The sequence below is a fragment of the Ipomoea nil genome, unplaced genomic scaffold (assembly GCF_001879475.1).
Source record: "Ipomoea nil cultivar Tokyo-kokei standard unplaced genomic scaffold, Asagao_1.1 scaffold3401, whole genome shotgun sequence".
Lineage (NCBI taxonomy): Eukaryota > Viridiplantae > Streptophyta > Magnoliopsida > Solanales > Convolvulaceae > Ipomoea > Ipomoea nil.
In genome coordinates this window covers 794854-807862 of record NW_017619829.1, presented here as the reverse complement: position 1 = coordinate 807862, position 13009 = coordinate 794854, and the positions used below count along the sequence as shown (strand labels likewise).

The 13009-nt window shown below is 34.1% G+C and overlaps 1 protein-coding gene and 1 long non-coding RNA gene across 5 annotated transcripts in view; one reads left to right on the top strand and one right to left on the bottom strand.

Annotated features, from left to right (window-relative positions):
- LOC109171289 overlaps window positions 1-7292 on the bottom strand; it is a 27335-nt gene extending 20043 nt beyond the window's left edge. Inside the window, exon 1 of the long non-coding RNA XR_002052561.1 lies at window positions 7282-7292. This is a non-coding gene — a long non-coding RNA (uncharacterized LOC109171289). The remainder of the gene's footprint in view (window positions 1-7281) is intronic.
- Window positions 3857-13009, top strand: LOC109171287 (K(+) efflux antiporter 6-like). Of its 4 annotated transcripts, none has more exons than XM_019320350.1 (20): window positions 3857-4343; window positions 4899-4942; window positions 5641-5702; window positions 5790-5868; window positions 6011-6072; window positions 6158-6185; window positions 6386-6406; window positions 6575-6646; window positions 6763-6846; window positions 7641-7709; window positions 7792-7869; window positions 8132-8220; window positions 9261-9357; window positions 9536-9589; window positions 9963-10058; window positions 10604-10792; window positions 10891-10968; window positions 11228-11272; window positions 12196-12285; window positions 12410-13009. In XM_019320350.1, exons 1-20 carry the CDS (start codon window positions 4025-4027, stop codon window positions 12497-12499), a joined length of 1746 nt encoding a protein of 581 aa, XP_019175895.1. In that variant the 5' UTR covers window positions 3857-4024; the 3' UTR covers window positions 12500-13009. The 4 variants fall into 4 exon arrangements, with proteins under 4 accessions (XP_019175895.1, XP_019175897.1, XP_019175894.1 ...); XM_019320349.1 differs by having other exon boundaries at window positions 3858-4343; window positions 6158-6233; window positions 6332-6406; XM_019320352.1 differs by lacking the exons at window positions 6763-6846; window positions 7641-7709 and having other exon boundaries at window positions 6575-6599; window positions 7805-7869.

Genomic DNA, 13009 nt, shown 5'->3' with positions numbered 1-13009 from the left:
TGATTTGATTTGCATCCCCTATGCGCGAGATAAAGCTTCTATGTAGTGGTGCAATAAGGGCTAGCCCGCCCCACCGTGGGCTAGCTCTAAACCACATCGTAGTGGGGTGGGTTAGGGTATAAAATTTTTAACCCTAAAAAATGAGGGCCTTGAGGGATATAGAGGTTACACAACTTGCTTTGGGCCCTACATATATTTGTATGTTAAAATAACTACTTAAAATACTATTTTTGTAAAAAAAAAAATCAACAAAGACTTCTGTTTATATATATATATATATATATATATATATATATATATATATATATATATATATGCTAATGTTCAAGTGCTAGAGATGGCAATGGATTAGGGAGGGCTACATCCAACACCTAACTCATCTTATATTTTCTCCACCCACCCTACCTCCAACCCACATAGGATGGACTTTTTCAAAACTCACCCCACCCAACCGAGTGTGGGTGGCCACTACGGGTACGTATAACTTATCATCTTATTTTTTTCAAAAAAATAATATTTTAATTATTTACGCATAATAAAATAATAAAATTCATTAGTTATACTAAAACATAAAATAATAGAAATATTTAAATATAATAACTAAATTTTTAATTTTTAAAATAAACTTAGTAGTTTAGATATAAAAATAGTAAAAACTTACACGAAGTTATAGAAACTTTTATAAATAATTACATATTACGATTTATTTACTATTAAATATGTGTGTGTGTGTGTGTATACACACACAGATGGTGGGTCGGGTGGGGTTCTAAGCAGGTTTTGTACATAGAACGTTAATCCAACCCAACACAGTACTACGAGTTTACTTTTTTAAGACACACCACTGACCCATTATCACCCAAAAAAAAACCTACCCATGCGGAGGTGGCTATCTGCTATCCCTACGTGAGAGCCTTCATAAATGCACAAAAGCTACTACACGAATACACACACGGTAAATTATGTGTATTCTTGATGGACAAATTGCACACAATCTAGTCTGTGTACATTCGTGTAGTAGCTTGTGTGCATTTACGAAGGGTCACACAGGACTCATATGAAGATTTGCTCTCATTTGATTATTAATATATATATATGGGCCAATATGTATTATATCATTAGCATTCTTTTCAACAACGTATAACTAAGTTTGTAATGGAAATTTTGTGAGATTTAATTACCAATGATTTGTAAGGATAATTGTTTCAATAACACTTAAGTTGAATAACTTCCCTTTTTGGTACTATAAATTGCTTCGATTGCATAATTTTGTGCCTTCAATGCATATTTTTGCATCTTTCCGTGCATATTTTTGTGCTTTCAAGTGCATAATTTTGTAATTTGAAGTGTAATTTTTTTTTTTAAAGAGCAGTATATTTGGACGAAATTAATGGCTGAGATTTGTGTGTATTTTTTATCTTAGAAATCATTCACACCTGATCCTGGATATATATATATATATATATATATATATATATATATATAGTTGCGCTCAGGTGCGAATGCCGCACCCCGGAGTGAAAACACGAACCAATCAGCACGCGGCACGTTTCAGATCTAGGTGTACATATAGTTATAACTAGATGTACATATAGTTATAACTAGGTGCATCTAGGTGAAAGTAGGTGCACTTATAGGTGAAAGTAGGTGCACTTGTAGGTGAAAGTAGGTGCACTTGATCAATGAATGATAACAGGGCAAAATCCTGATCAATGAATGATAACAGGGCAAAATTACATGCAGGGCAAAATTACATGCACTTGTAGGTGAAAGTACAGGTAAAAACTACATGCATTTGTCGCGCTGATTGGTTCGCATTTCTCATCTGGGCAGACATTCGCACGAGATCGTGCCCCTATATATATATAGGGTTGCGTTCCTCATGATTATGAGCACACGACAAATTAGTATCATGTAGGAAATTTAATGCACAATGACACTAGTATACATGTAAACATCAGGTTTCGAACCCAGACTCTATTAATTAACAAACATATGCACACGACATACGGACTAATGACACATGACTACATTTGTCCTCACAGTCATTTATAATATAGTTGTCCTTAATTATTTGAATACACTTTTATATATATATATATATATATATATATATATATATATATATATATATATATATATATATATATATTTGTGTGTGTGTGTGTATTTATTTATTTATTTATATTTATATACACACACATATACAGGGTGGCTTCCCTCAAATTGGAACCACTACTTCAAATTCAAAGAAATTAGTGGAAAAAACAAAAAGAAAAAAGGGGGATAGGGACTGGAGTGTGGGGATTGGAAAGAGATCTATCAAGCATCTTTACTACTCCGTATAACCTTCCTATCGGCTATGGCCTAACTTTAATATTTATATTGAGATCATATTAATGTTGAATTTACACTTTTAATTTTAGGACTATTTGTTCACTCTTTTCGTCCCTAAATTTTATTTTTGTTGTATTAATGCATACAATGCATACAAAATGGAAAGTGGGTATTATGTATTTTTAATATTTCATAAGGTGAGTAAGTTGTTGACTTTATATTATTCTTTATTTTTAAATGTTGAATATTTTATTTTTTACAAAAAAAGATATTTATTTTAAGACGATTGATGCATATATTTGTTATAAGGGCGACTAGCTATCTCTTAAGTGAGATGGAGAAATAATGTTTGGTGCTTATTAAGAATTTATCACATTGGGTGTATTCTTTAATGACTTGTCAATCTTACGTGCTTGTCCACAACTCCATTGTAAAGAGTAATATTTAGTAAAAAGTGTCAAATAGGTTACTAATCTTATCGTTTTGTACAATTATTGGGTCAACTTAAAAACATGGTTGTAGTATACGTTAGATGCTAGTCGGGCGGTAGAGTAGCACACTGACGGCTTAGGCGGGCGCCTATACGACTAATTAAAAAAAGACAGTACACATGTGTGAGTGTATGTTATATTAAAAAAAAAAAAAGAAATAGTACACATGTGTGAGTGTATGTTATATCACACACACACACACAAATGGAAAAAACTTTGCAAGGTCGAGTCGAACGAGTTAATTTGGCCGAGTTTGAGGCTCCTAGGCTGATTTTTACAACAATGCTTTAAAATATGCAATTAAATTATTAAACAAGTAAAACATGTGCAATTGAGACATTTTTCTAATTTTTTTCCAGTAGAACCGGATCGTATAACTTATATGTTATATACTAAAAATCGCCCTTTCCTATGCCATACAAATTGTGATAAAATATTGAAATATTTGCTACTTAAATTGCATTAAAAGAAATCATGAAAATGTCCCAATTACACATATTTTGCTCATTTCATATTTCAATACAAAATTGATAAGTTCAGTGGTCTATTTGACATTTTTTTTTATATTTACATTATGTTTATAATTAGTATGCAATTTTTTAAAAGTGTTATTGACTTTATTACAACGTAGTATCTGTCCACCTAATGAAGCGTAAAGAATCAATGTCCCCATTGAGGTTCAAACCAGTAACATCCCCATTTGGAAGAGACACAATGATGTTATTGAATTACACAAGTTACTTGACAATATGTAAAATTTATATATTTAGAAACTATGTTAAAAAAGTATTAAATTTAAAATTATAAAAAAAATACTAATGAAAAATAAAAAAAAAAAAGAAATAATTTGCCTAGTAATCAAATTTACAAGTAGAGAGGTAAAATGAGACAAATGGAGTATTAATTTGAGGTAAATAAACGGATTTAAAGGCTTAAAGCAACTTATATAATAAGATAAACATCGTTTATTGGTTACGGAAAGTCATCGAGTCGGCAAGGCAATATATGTTATTTCAAAAAAAAAAAAAACTGGCTAGAGAGTAGAGTCTAGCTTTCTCCGGGTATGTTCGTATAATAATAATTAGACGCTTAAACGGCAGTGAGTGTTACTGTACCGCCTTCTTGACAGCGACACACCGACACCGCACCGGATCCTCTTAGCCTGCGCCGGGGACTGCGTATCGTGCGCCGGTGCAATGTCTAGGAGGAGGATGAGCTCGTCTTCGCCGCCGCCCTCATCATGCTCCCTCCTCGACCTCCCAATTCTCTCTACTCTCGCTTTCCTTATCATCTCTCTAGCTTTGCTTTCTGCTACTACGCCTACTACTTCCGCCGTCTTCGCATTTGCGCTCTCCGAAGCAGATCAGCTGCTGGATGCCGATGGCGCCGCTGCTAATGCCTCTGAATTCAACTCCTCCAGCAACGGACCCCACTCTCGCCCCAAGGAGGATAGCTTTGCTGACATGATCGATCGAGCTCTCGAGAAGGAATTCAATGAGACTGATCAGAACGAAGGTTAATTTCGCAGATCTATTCTCTTCAATTTTATTTTATCATTGGCAACTCTGAGTTGTGATTTCCCCACTCTGGATTGAAATTTTGCAATTGGGCTGCGATTTGGAATAGGGTTTTAATTGTGCTCTCATTGTTCACCAAAACTGTAAAATTTTTGTCATTCAGTATTTTGCACTTTTTGGTGCCAAGCCAAAGTGGTTTTCGTTCAATTAGCAACTGCATATGCATTTCTAAAGTAGAAGCTTGCGACTGGGTGCTTTTATCCTTTATTTTTTATATTTATTTGTTATGTTAAATAGCTATAGCGCTTGATTTGAGCTCAGAAGATTCACAACAGATGGTCATGCTCATTTGTGCCTAATATGTGAAGTCGTTTCACTTTTTACTTTCCATATTACCTTTTTGGGTACATGTCATAAGTTAGAGCTTTATGCAAGAAATAATTTTGAATTTGATCCCGATTTTATTGTGGTCAGCTTCTATAGCTGTAGGTAAAAGTATATCCTGAACTAATATTGCTTTTTCCTAATATGTGGACTTGCATTAAATTGGCAGCTAATGATGCAGGCAGCTTCAATAATACTGTTTCAGAGCAGCAGGTTTGTGGAATCTTAAACATTCTTCCTTCTGATTTTGAGCCATTTCTCTATAAGGGCAGTTTATATATGCAAAACTAATGTAGTCATATTTTGTTCCCTTTTCCTAAATGTCCTAGATCAATCAGTGTATCATTGACCAGAAGAATTACGTTTTGGCTAATACTGTATTCAATAAGCTCAAAGCATGAGCCACCACCAAAAGAATGGGAGGGTAGACTTTGATCTAGATTACAATCATACATTCTTCACTTACAAATTTTGAATTTCTGTTCAAAGCTTTCTATCTGTGGTGTCCTTTACCATGTATTTTAATGCATTGTAATTGTTCCTTTGGGAAAGTGGGGGATACAAACTGCTTTAATAGGGTGTCCTCAAACCTTGGGGGTTGGGTGCATAAAAGGTTCATTCCTCAGTTAATTTTTCTTTCTGCTTCTCTGCTTTGGAATTATTTGAAAGCTTTAGAGCTGGAAATCAGTTTAGAAGTAATCCTCTCTTTAGCCACAGGGTCTACCTCTGAGCAAATGAGCCTCAAGGTTACACATTTATGTGTTTCACATGTGATAAGCCAGTAGATTTAAGTTACAATTGAAACTTTACTGCATTGCATGTTTAAGTGTTTATTTCATTGTGAACTCCTTTCTAGCTTATAGGTTTTCTAAAGCTATCTAGATCATGCATTTTTCTTCACTAATCATCAGGCAGTGTTGGAGACTGTGGCTAGAGTTAAGTCCAAGAAAAATGACACCAAAAAGGAGGAAAAGTATGCACCTATACCATTTGAGCTTGGTATTTAGTTACATTCGCATTCATATACTCATCTTTTTCTTTCATGCAAATGGCTGTTCAGGTCTTTTCAACTTCACCATGTCTTTAACCTTGATAATGACAATGGAGCAGAAGAGACGCCAACATTGATTGATAGAAAGGTATATTCTAATGTTGACTTCCTATGTCATTTCCCGTCCTTTCTAAGAAGAGAATGAACAATTGAAAACAGTGGAGATTGTCTGTTTGAATTAAGTTTTGATGTTCTTGAAAAAATAATGATGATTGGTTTCTTGTACTTAGGACAATGTCTTTATCATATCTAGTTTCAAGTCAAAGTATCCAGTGCTACAATTGGACTTGAGGTATTCCTTCTAAACTGTTATAGAACTTTCCAACAATTGTCAACTCTTCTGTTGCTAAAGGCTTTGTATTGTGCATAATTTATAGGTTGATATCAGATCTGGTAGTTGTCATTGTTGCTGCAACTTGTGGTGGAATTGCTTTTGCTTGTGCTGGACAGCCAGTTTGTTAACTTCCACTCAATTTTATCTATAGTAACATCTAATATCTCAACAATAGATACCTGACGTTCAATAGTTCTAACAGTCTGTAACTTCATAGGTTATAACTGGATACTTACTAGCAGGATCCATTGTTGGACCTGGAGGGTTTAATGTTGTTAGTGAAATTGTGCAAGTAAGTAGTTTACATGACATTCTACTTTCTTTCTGAAATGTGCATCTTCATGCGTGCTTTACTAAAAGTCAGCTATGCATGGGGAGCTTAAAACTCCATGTTTCTCTCTCTCTCGCTTTCTTCTCTATTTTACTCTTTTGTTCATCTTAATTTGTGATGTGCACATAGGTAGAGACTGTTGCTCAGTTTGGTGTGATTTTTCTTCTTTTTGCTTTGGGGCTGGAGTTTTCCACAACAAAGGTTAGTTTATGTTTTCCAATTGGCATACATGATACATATGCTGCATGCCAATGTTTATACCCACAACATCTTGATTATTGGTCTGTGTTAGTAATATCAGTGTAATACATTTATAGCTCCGAGTTGTTCGAGCAGTAGCTGTTCTTGGAGGCCTGATTCAGATTCTCCTGTTTATGTGTCTTTCTGGAATTACAGCTTCGGTAGATCTTAAACTCTTTTCCCTTGTGTAATTTTTTTCTTAAAAATTTGTTGGCTCATCATTTTTTAAGAATACACCCTTTCTCAGGACTTTCTCTAATATGGGAATTTTTATGTATTTCCATATTTATAAGCTATTTCAGTTTGACCATTATGTTACTATGCACAATTCTATCATTTTTTGACTTGAGAATAAATAGTTCCCCTTTGCTACATTGTGATTAACTTCTTGAAGGCTATGCAAAGACCACTGGACCAACACAGAGAAATAAATATTTCAAAACACTTTTTATATTTCTATGAAACACTAGAAGGTGCAACTTGTAATAAAATTTGAGGGAGGTCAAATTTGTTTGTTGCAAATTTTACTCTGATGATTCCTAATAAATGGAAAATTGGTAAGAATACTATATGAAGAAAAGACCTATACAGTATACACACGTCTTAAGTGCGAATAAAAAAGGGAACTTTCTGTTTTTGATATTTTTGCCTTTGGAACTTTGCCTACTCTTCTAGATCACTAGACCTGAGAAGATATTTTATTATATCAGGCATTTGTTTGGAATCAACTCTGTGATGTTCATTGGATTTAAAAAATAAAAGATAAGAACTCAGAGCCTTTAAATCTTACTTGGAAAGAGTTGGATTTGAAACAGTTGCATGATCTCTTGTAACGCCCTGGTTTAGGAAAATAATTTTCTCCTCTAAAGAGATTTCCAACCTGTAATTCATATGCCATAGAGTGTTCTAACTTTGTCTGGCAATTCTGGTTGACGCTACTTGATGGTAATTGTAGTTGTGTGGTGGGAAACCTTCGGAAGGTGTTTTTGTTGGGGCTTTTCTCTCAATGTCTTCAACAGCAGTGGTAAGCATGTTTGTCTTTTACTGTCTACATACTTAAAACTCTTGTTCAAGCTCTGATAGCCAACAATGTCTTCTTGCTTTAGGTTTTGAAATTCTTGATGGAAAAGAACAGTACCAACACTCTTCATGGCCAAGTTACCATTGGCACTCTTATTCTTCAGGTGCATTGATCCTCTGGTTCATTCATTTTTTATTTCCCTATTTGCTTAATTTTCTTTTGAAGTGTAATGGGAGCTTAAAAGCCAATTCCTTGTTAATAATGTTTCTTTTGGTAATAACTTCATTGTTAGACTGACTGATCCTTTTTGTTTTGAAATACCATTGACCTCTCTTTCAACTTCCCTTTCATTTATACCTATTTTTTTTCTCTTCAAGGAGAACGATGTCATGATCTAAGTTCCAGTTATATTTCACAATTTTCAGGATTGTGCCGTGGGTCTTCTGTTTGCACTACTTCCAGTACTAGGAGGAACATCTGGTGTACTGCAAGGAGTGATGTCCATGACAAAGTCGTAAGTCTTCCAATTGAACAAGTACTGTGGGGAATTACTTATTTTGACAAAGTTGTTAAAAAGTTAAATTTCTTTTTTCTTGAAACTCACCACCTTTTATTTATGTATATAATGATAAATACTCCAAAATAATGACAACAACAACAACAATAATAATAATAATAATATTAATATCTATTATTATAAGTCTAGAGAACCTATTATTCCATTTTTAAAAAACTTTTGGATACATCTGAGGGCAATGAGCTTTAATGAACCTCTTTATCTTCTTTAGCTTATGTAACTGGACTACAAAGCCCTTTTCTTAAATTGGATTATCTATAAACTGTCTTCACACATGACAAAGGATGAAAGTAGTTGTTGAAGTTAATGGTATTATATGAAAGGAATACAATAAGAATTGTTTAGAATACACAAAGGAGTTCTGCCTCTGAAGAGGTGTTTAATTGCTCCCACGACAATAATATCTAGATTGATCATGGTATAGGTGGATCAATTTCAATTATACAATATAGAAGCAAGTCTGGTACCTAGTATTTGGTACCTTTATAAGTGTGAATAACGGATAATCTAGAGGTTAAGTAAATTTGTCACGATTGTTTTACACTATTAATTCATTTTAATAATGATTTGTTTTCAAGCCTTGCCTGCAATTCACTTCTCTCACCAGTTGAAGTGTTTAGAAAATGATAATCTCAAAAAATACCAAGAGAAGTTTGATATGATAGTCTTCAAGATGCTAGAGGTATTTTATCTGCCTAGGCAAAATAAGGAGTATAAGATATAGCAATTCTTCTATTTTTTTAAAATTTAATTTTGTTTTTGATGTTGTCTTTTTCAAATAAGTGCAATTATTCTTTGTATAGCTTTATCTATGTGTTATTCTTCCTTAGTTTTGTTTCTATGGTATTCTATCAAAATATTCTCTACAAAACTAACACTAACATGGAGATGCTAAGGGAGCAGCTTTTGTATTCCATTTCAGTTATACTTGCTTTACATCAGGTCAAATCTGTGTTATACTGATAACTTATCATCAGGTCGGTGATGTTGTTCACATTCTTAGCCGTTCTGTCAATATTGTCTCGGACATGTGTGCCTTGGTTCCTGAAACTGATGGTTAGCTTATCGTCACAGGTGAACTTTACTAGTTGAAAGATGCAAATATAGGTCTTAAATCTTAATTATTCAAATAGAGTTGCTTATAGTATGTTTGAGTGTGTGTTTTTAACTTTTTACTAGTCATTGGTGCCTAATAAGCTATAATGTTCATGCCCAAAGTTTTACTGAATTGCTTCTTTATTGTTCTGTGCAGACCAATGAACTTTATCAACTGGCAGCTGTAGCATTTTGCCTCCTTGTTGCTTGGGTTTGTGTTTCTTCTCACTGTTCAGATCCTTTTGGGCTTATTTCTTACATGTATTTTTACCTGAAAGTGATAAATCCAGAACCAAGATTGGTACATCAGCACAAAATCCTTACTTGATGGCCCTCCGACTTTTTATCTGCTTTTATTGACTTGCAGCATCTAAAGTCCTTTTGTTATTGTATTCAAATATTTGCCTCAATCCCTTTTGCATGCACAGAAAGCATTTTTACCACCTACTTGGAATGATGTATGTACTATGTACAGTATGTAGTGTAAATGTGTGTATATCAAAATTGGGGATGGTAGTATGAAATTTTGCCTTGTGTTGTCATGAGATGTTTTGTGGTCTCTAATGATTTGTATATCAATTCAGTGTAGTGACAAGCTGGGTCTCAGCTTAGAATTGGGTTCATTTGCTGCTGGGGTGATGATATCAACTACCGATCTTGCTCAACATACATTAGAACAAGTCAGATTTCTTCCTTTCACTTGTTTTTTTCCTGAGACACTAGAGATGTGATAGTTTCTATGGTTGTGAACTTGCATTAAAAGGATATGTTGAAAATCATAAAGCATTATAAGAATAGGTGTCATTTGCTTGGTTCTGTTGATATTGTTTGCAAAAGCATAAATTTATCTTGTCAGAATCATCAGCTTGGGTTCTGTTTTAATTAATTTTGAAGTCTTTTGGACAAGACATTAGCATCTATTTATCTGATGCGTGGTAAGTAAATTTGATATACTATTATGTCAGGAATGTGGGTGGTTGCCTAAAGGGCGATGTTGGATTGAATAAATACTTACTAGAAATTGGCATGTTATATTTTATAATCAAATTAGTCCCAAACCAGGTTCAAGTCCTTGATGGTTTACGTTTATATCTAGCTACGACCCTCTGGTTTATTGATTCAATTTCTTCTGTGAATGACTGAATGCTTAAAAATTTAGAGGTAGATTGTTTTTATATGATGTCATTTGGACTGGGCATTGGGTTAACAGTTGCCATTTACACAGGTTGAACCCATACGAAACTTCTTTGCTGCTTTGTTTCTTGCTAGCATCGGGATGCTGATACACGTTCATTTCCTCTGGAACCATGTTGATATATTACTAGCATCAGTTATACTAGTGATTGTTGTTAAAACTGCTGTAATTTTTACAGTTGTCAAGGGATTTGGCTACAACAACAAAACTGCGATTCTGGTTTGATACTGTTGCTTTATTTAAATCAGAGCTTTTGTCTTTTATTGTGTATTTCGATAGTTTTAGTTACAGGAAATGATGGATCATGGATTCTGTAGGTTGGGATGTCTTTAGCACAAATAGGGGAATTTGCTTTTGTGTTACTCAGTCGTGCATCAAACCTTCATCTTGTCGAGGTAAATGCTTTGTGGTTTGATGTGCAATTTTGCATCATGTTATCATGTGATGCATGAGGCATGTTTCTCTCTCTCTCTCTCTCTCTTTTTTTTTTTTTTTAAAATATATATTTATATTTATATTATTTTTTTCCCCGAGATGGAGGGATAGATATTTTACTATCGTAATGGTAGTACTTCTTGTTTATACCCATTTTATATGTAGAAGTCAATTTTTTTTTTTTTTTTTTACCTCAGATGGTACCTTTTCCATTTTCAGGGGAAACTGTATCTTCTGCTTCTTGGTACAACAGCTCTTAGTCTGGTATGAATCCTCTGTGATGCTTCACTTGATTCCTTATGTACTAGTAAAACAGAACCTAAGCATTCCATGTAAATGCCATTAAGGTTTTACATTTGATGAGATATTGGTCCATCACATGTCGAGGTGTTTTTTTTTTTTTTTTTTCTCAATTGTTTCCTGCAGTACTTCTTAAGGACTTAATTTATGATATATAAGAGTTTATTTCACTTCTTGTCCTATGACTATTAGGGTGTTGTCAATTTGAGTCCACAACTTTCAAAACTAACAATTTAATACCCTAACTATTCAATTTTTATCAATTTTAGTCAGTCTAGCCAAATTGCCGACCAATTATCAGCCAATTGTCGCCAACTTTTAGCCATATCCCACCTGACTCTTTATTAATTCAAACAATGGTTCACAATTAGCTTCCATTTTAACACTGAATTAAAATATTCCGGCGACAATTGGACGACAGTTTGGTCGGACTGACTAAAGTTGATAAAAATTGAATAGTTAGGGTACTAAATTGTTAGTTTTTAAAGTTGTGGACTCAAATTGACAACACCCCAATAATTTTATAGGACCAAAAATGAAATTAACTCTGCTATATAAAATATGGATTGCATATTATGAGCTGCTAGGATTTAAGTACTTGAGTTTTGGAGTAAATTTGATCAACAGATAACTTATATGTGCACACATGACTGTTTGATGCTCTTTTTTGGAGAGGTGGGCAGGGGAGAGAATAATGAAGAGGATAAAAAATATTAGCATTTGTTTCATTCAATATCCTGAATCTGTAGTCTTGGATGCTTCTATTTCTTTTGGAGGATTTCAAGTGTTATTGTATAATGTTTATATGAAATGGATAAATTTCTGGGATTTTGGTTCTATTTGTTTGTGATTGCTGAGTTTTGCACTTGTGGTTTTCAAATCTTCAGGTGACTACTCCATTGCTTTTTAAGCTAATACCTGCTGTGGTGCACCTTGGGGTGCTGCTTAGGTGGTTTTCACCTGACAGCCAAACTGAGGTAAATAAATAAGCGCTGCCCATGATAAGATGCACCTTTTCACCTTTTTCAATACTGATCATCATCTTTTACTGTCCTTTTTGTGCACTAAAATGTCTTATGAGTACCCTTTTCTGAATTTCAGTTGGGGTTAAAAGGAGAAACCCTCCGATCAGAGAGTGTTAAGCAAAGGATTGCCTTGATATCCAAGGATCTCTTGATTCACGAGGGGTAAACTAGTGAAGCTAGATGCCACATATGCCCGGGGACAACAAAAAGGCTACATTCCCAGCTCAATTTTTAGTATATGCACTTGAGATTCCTGCTCAATTCAACCAAGCTTGCTTTACGTTGTGCTATATACTTCAGCTTAGACTTAGAGAGAAGGGAGTGGCAACAACCTCTGAAAATGGGAAACCACAATTGGAGGTTTTCTAACTCTGACAGAACCACTAACAAGATGAAGGCATTCGCATTCGCATTTAACCAAGGTAATTTTGATTTTTCTTTTTCCTCTTGTCATTCTTTTTCATTTTTTGCTAGTGTAAAATAGTTTTTGGTTTGTGATGTGTAGTGAATTTTGTGCAACCGCATTTGGTTATGTATGTTTGTTCTGTAGATTCTAGAATGTAACAAAAAACATTTTCTAGCCTGTTATTCGATGTCAATTGTATAGAAGTGCCATCTCTCAGTACTTTCTATTCTTGAAAATTTGCCCAAGTTTTGGGATGGTAGATTTTTGCAA

Coding starts and splice junctions, on each gene's coding strand:
- LOC109171287 (XM_019320349.1), top strand. CDS start 4,025: ATGTCTAGGAGGAGGATGAGCTCGTCTTCGCCGCCGCCCTCATCATGC. Junction 5,703..5,789: donor GACACCAAAAAGGAGGAAAA/GTATGCACCTAT, acceptor ATGGCTGTTCAG/GTCTTTTCAACTTCACCATG. Junction 9,590..9,962: donor TTTGCCTCCTTGTTGCTTGG/GTTTGTGTTTCT, acceptor ATATCAATTCAG/TGTAGTGACAAGCTGGGTCT.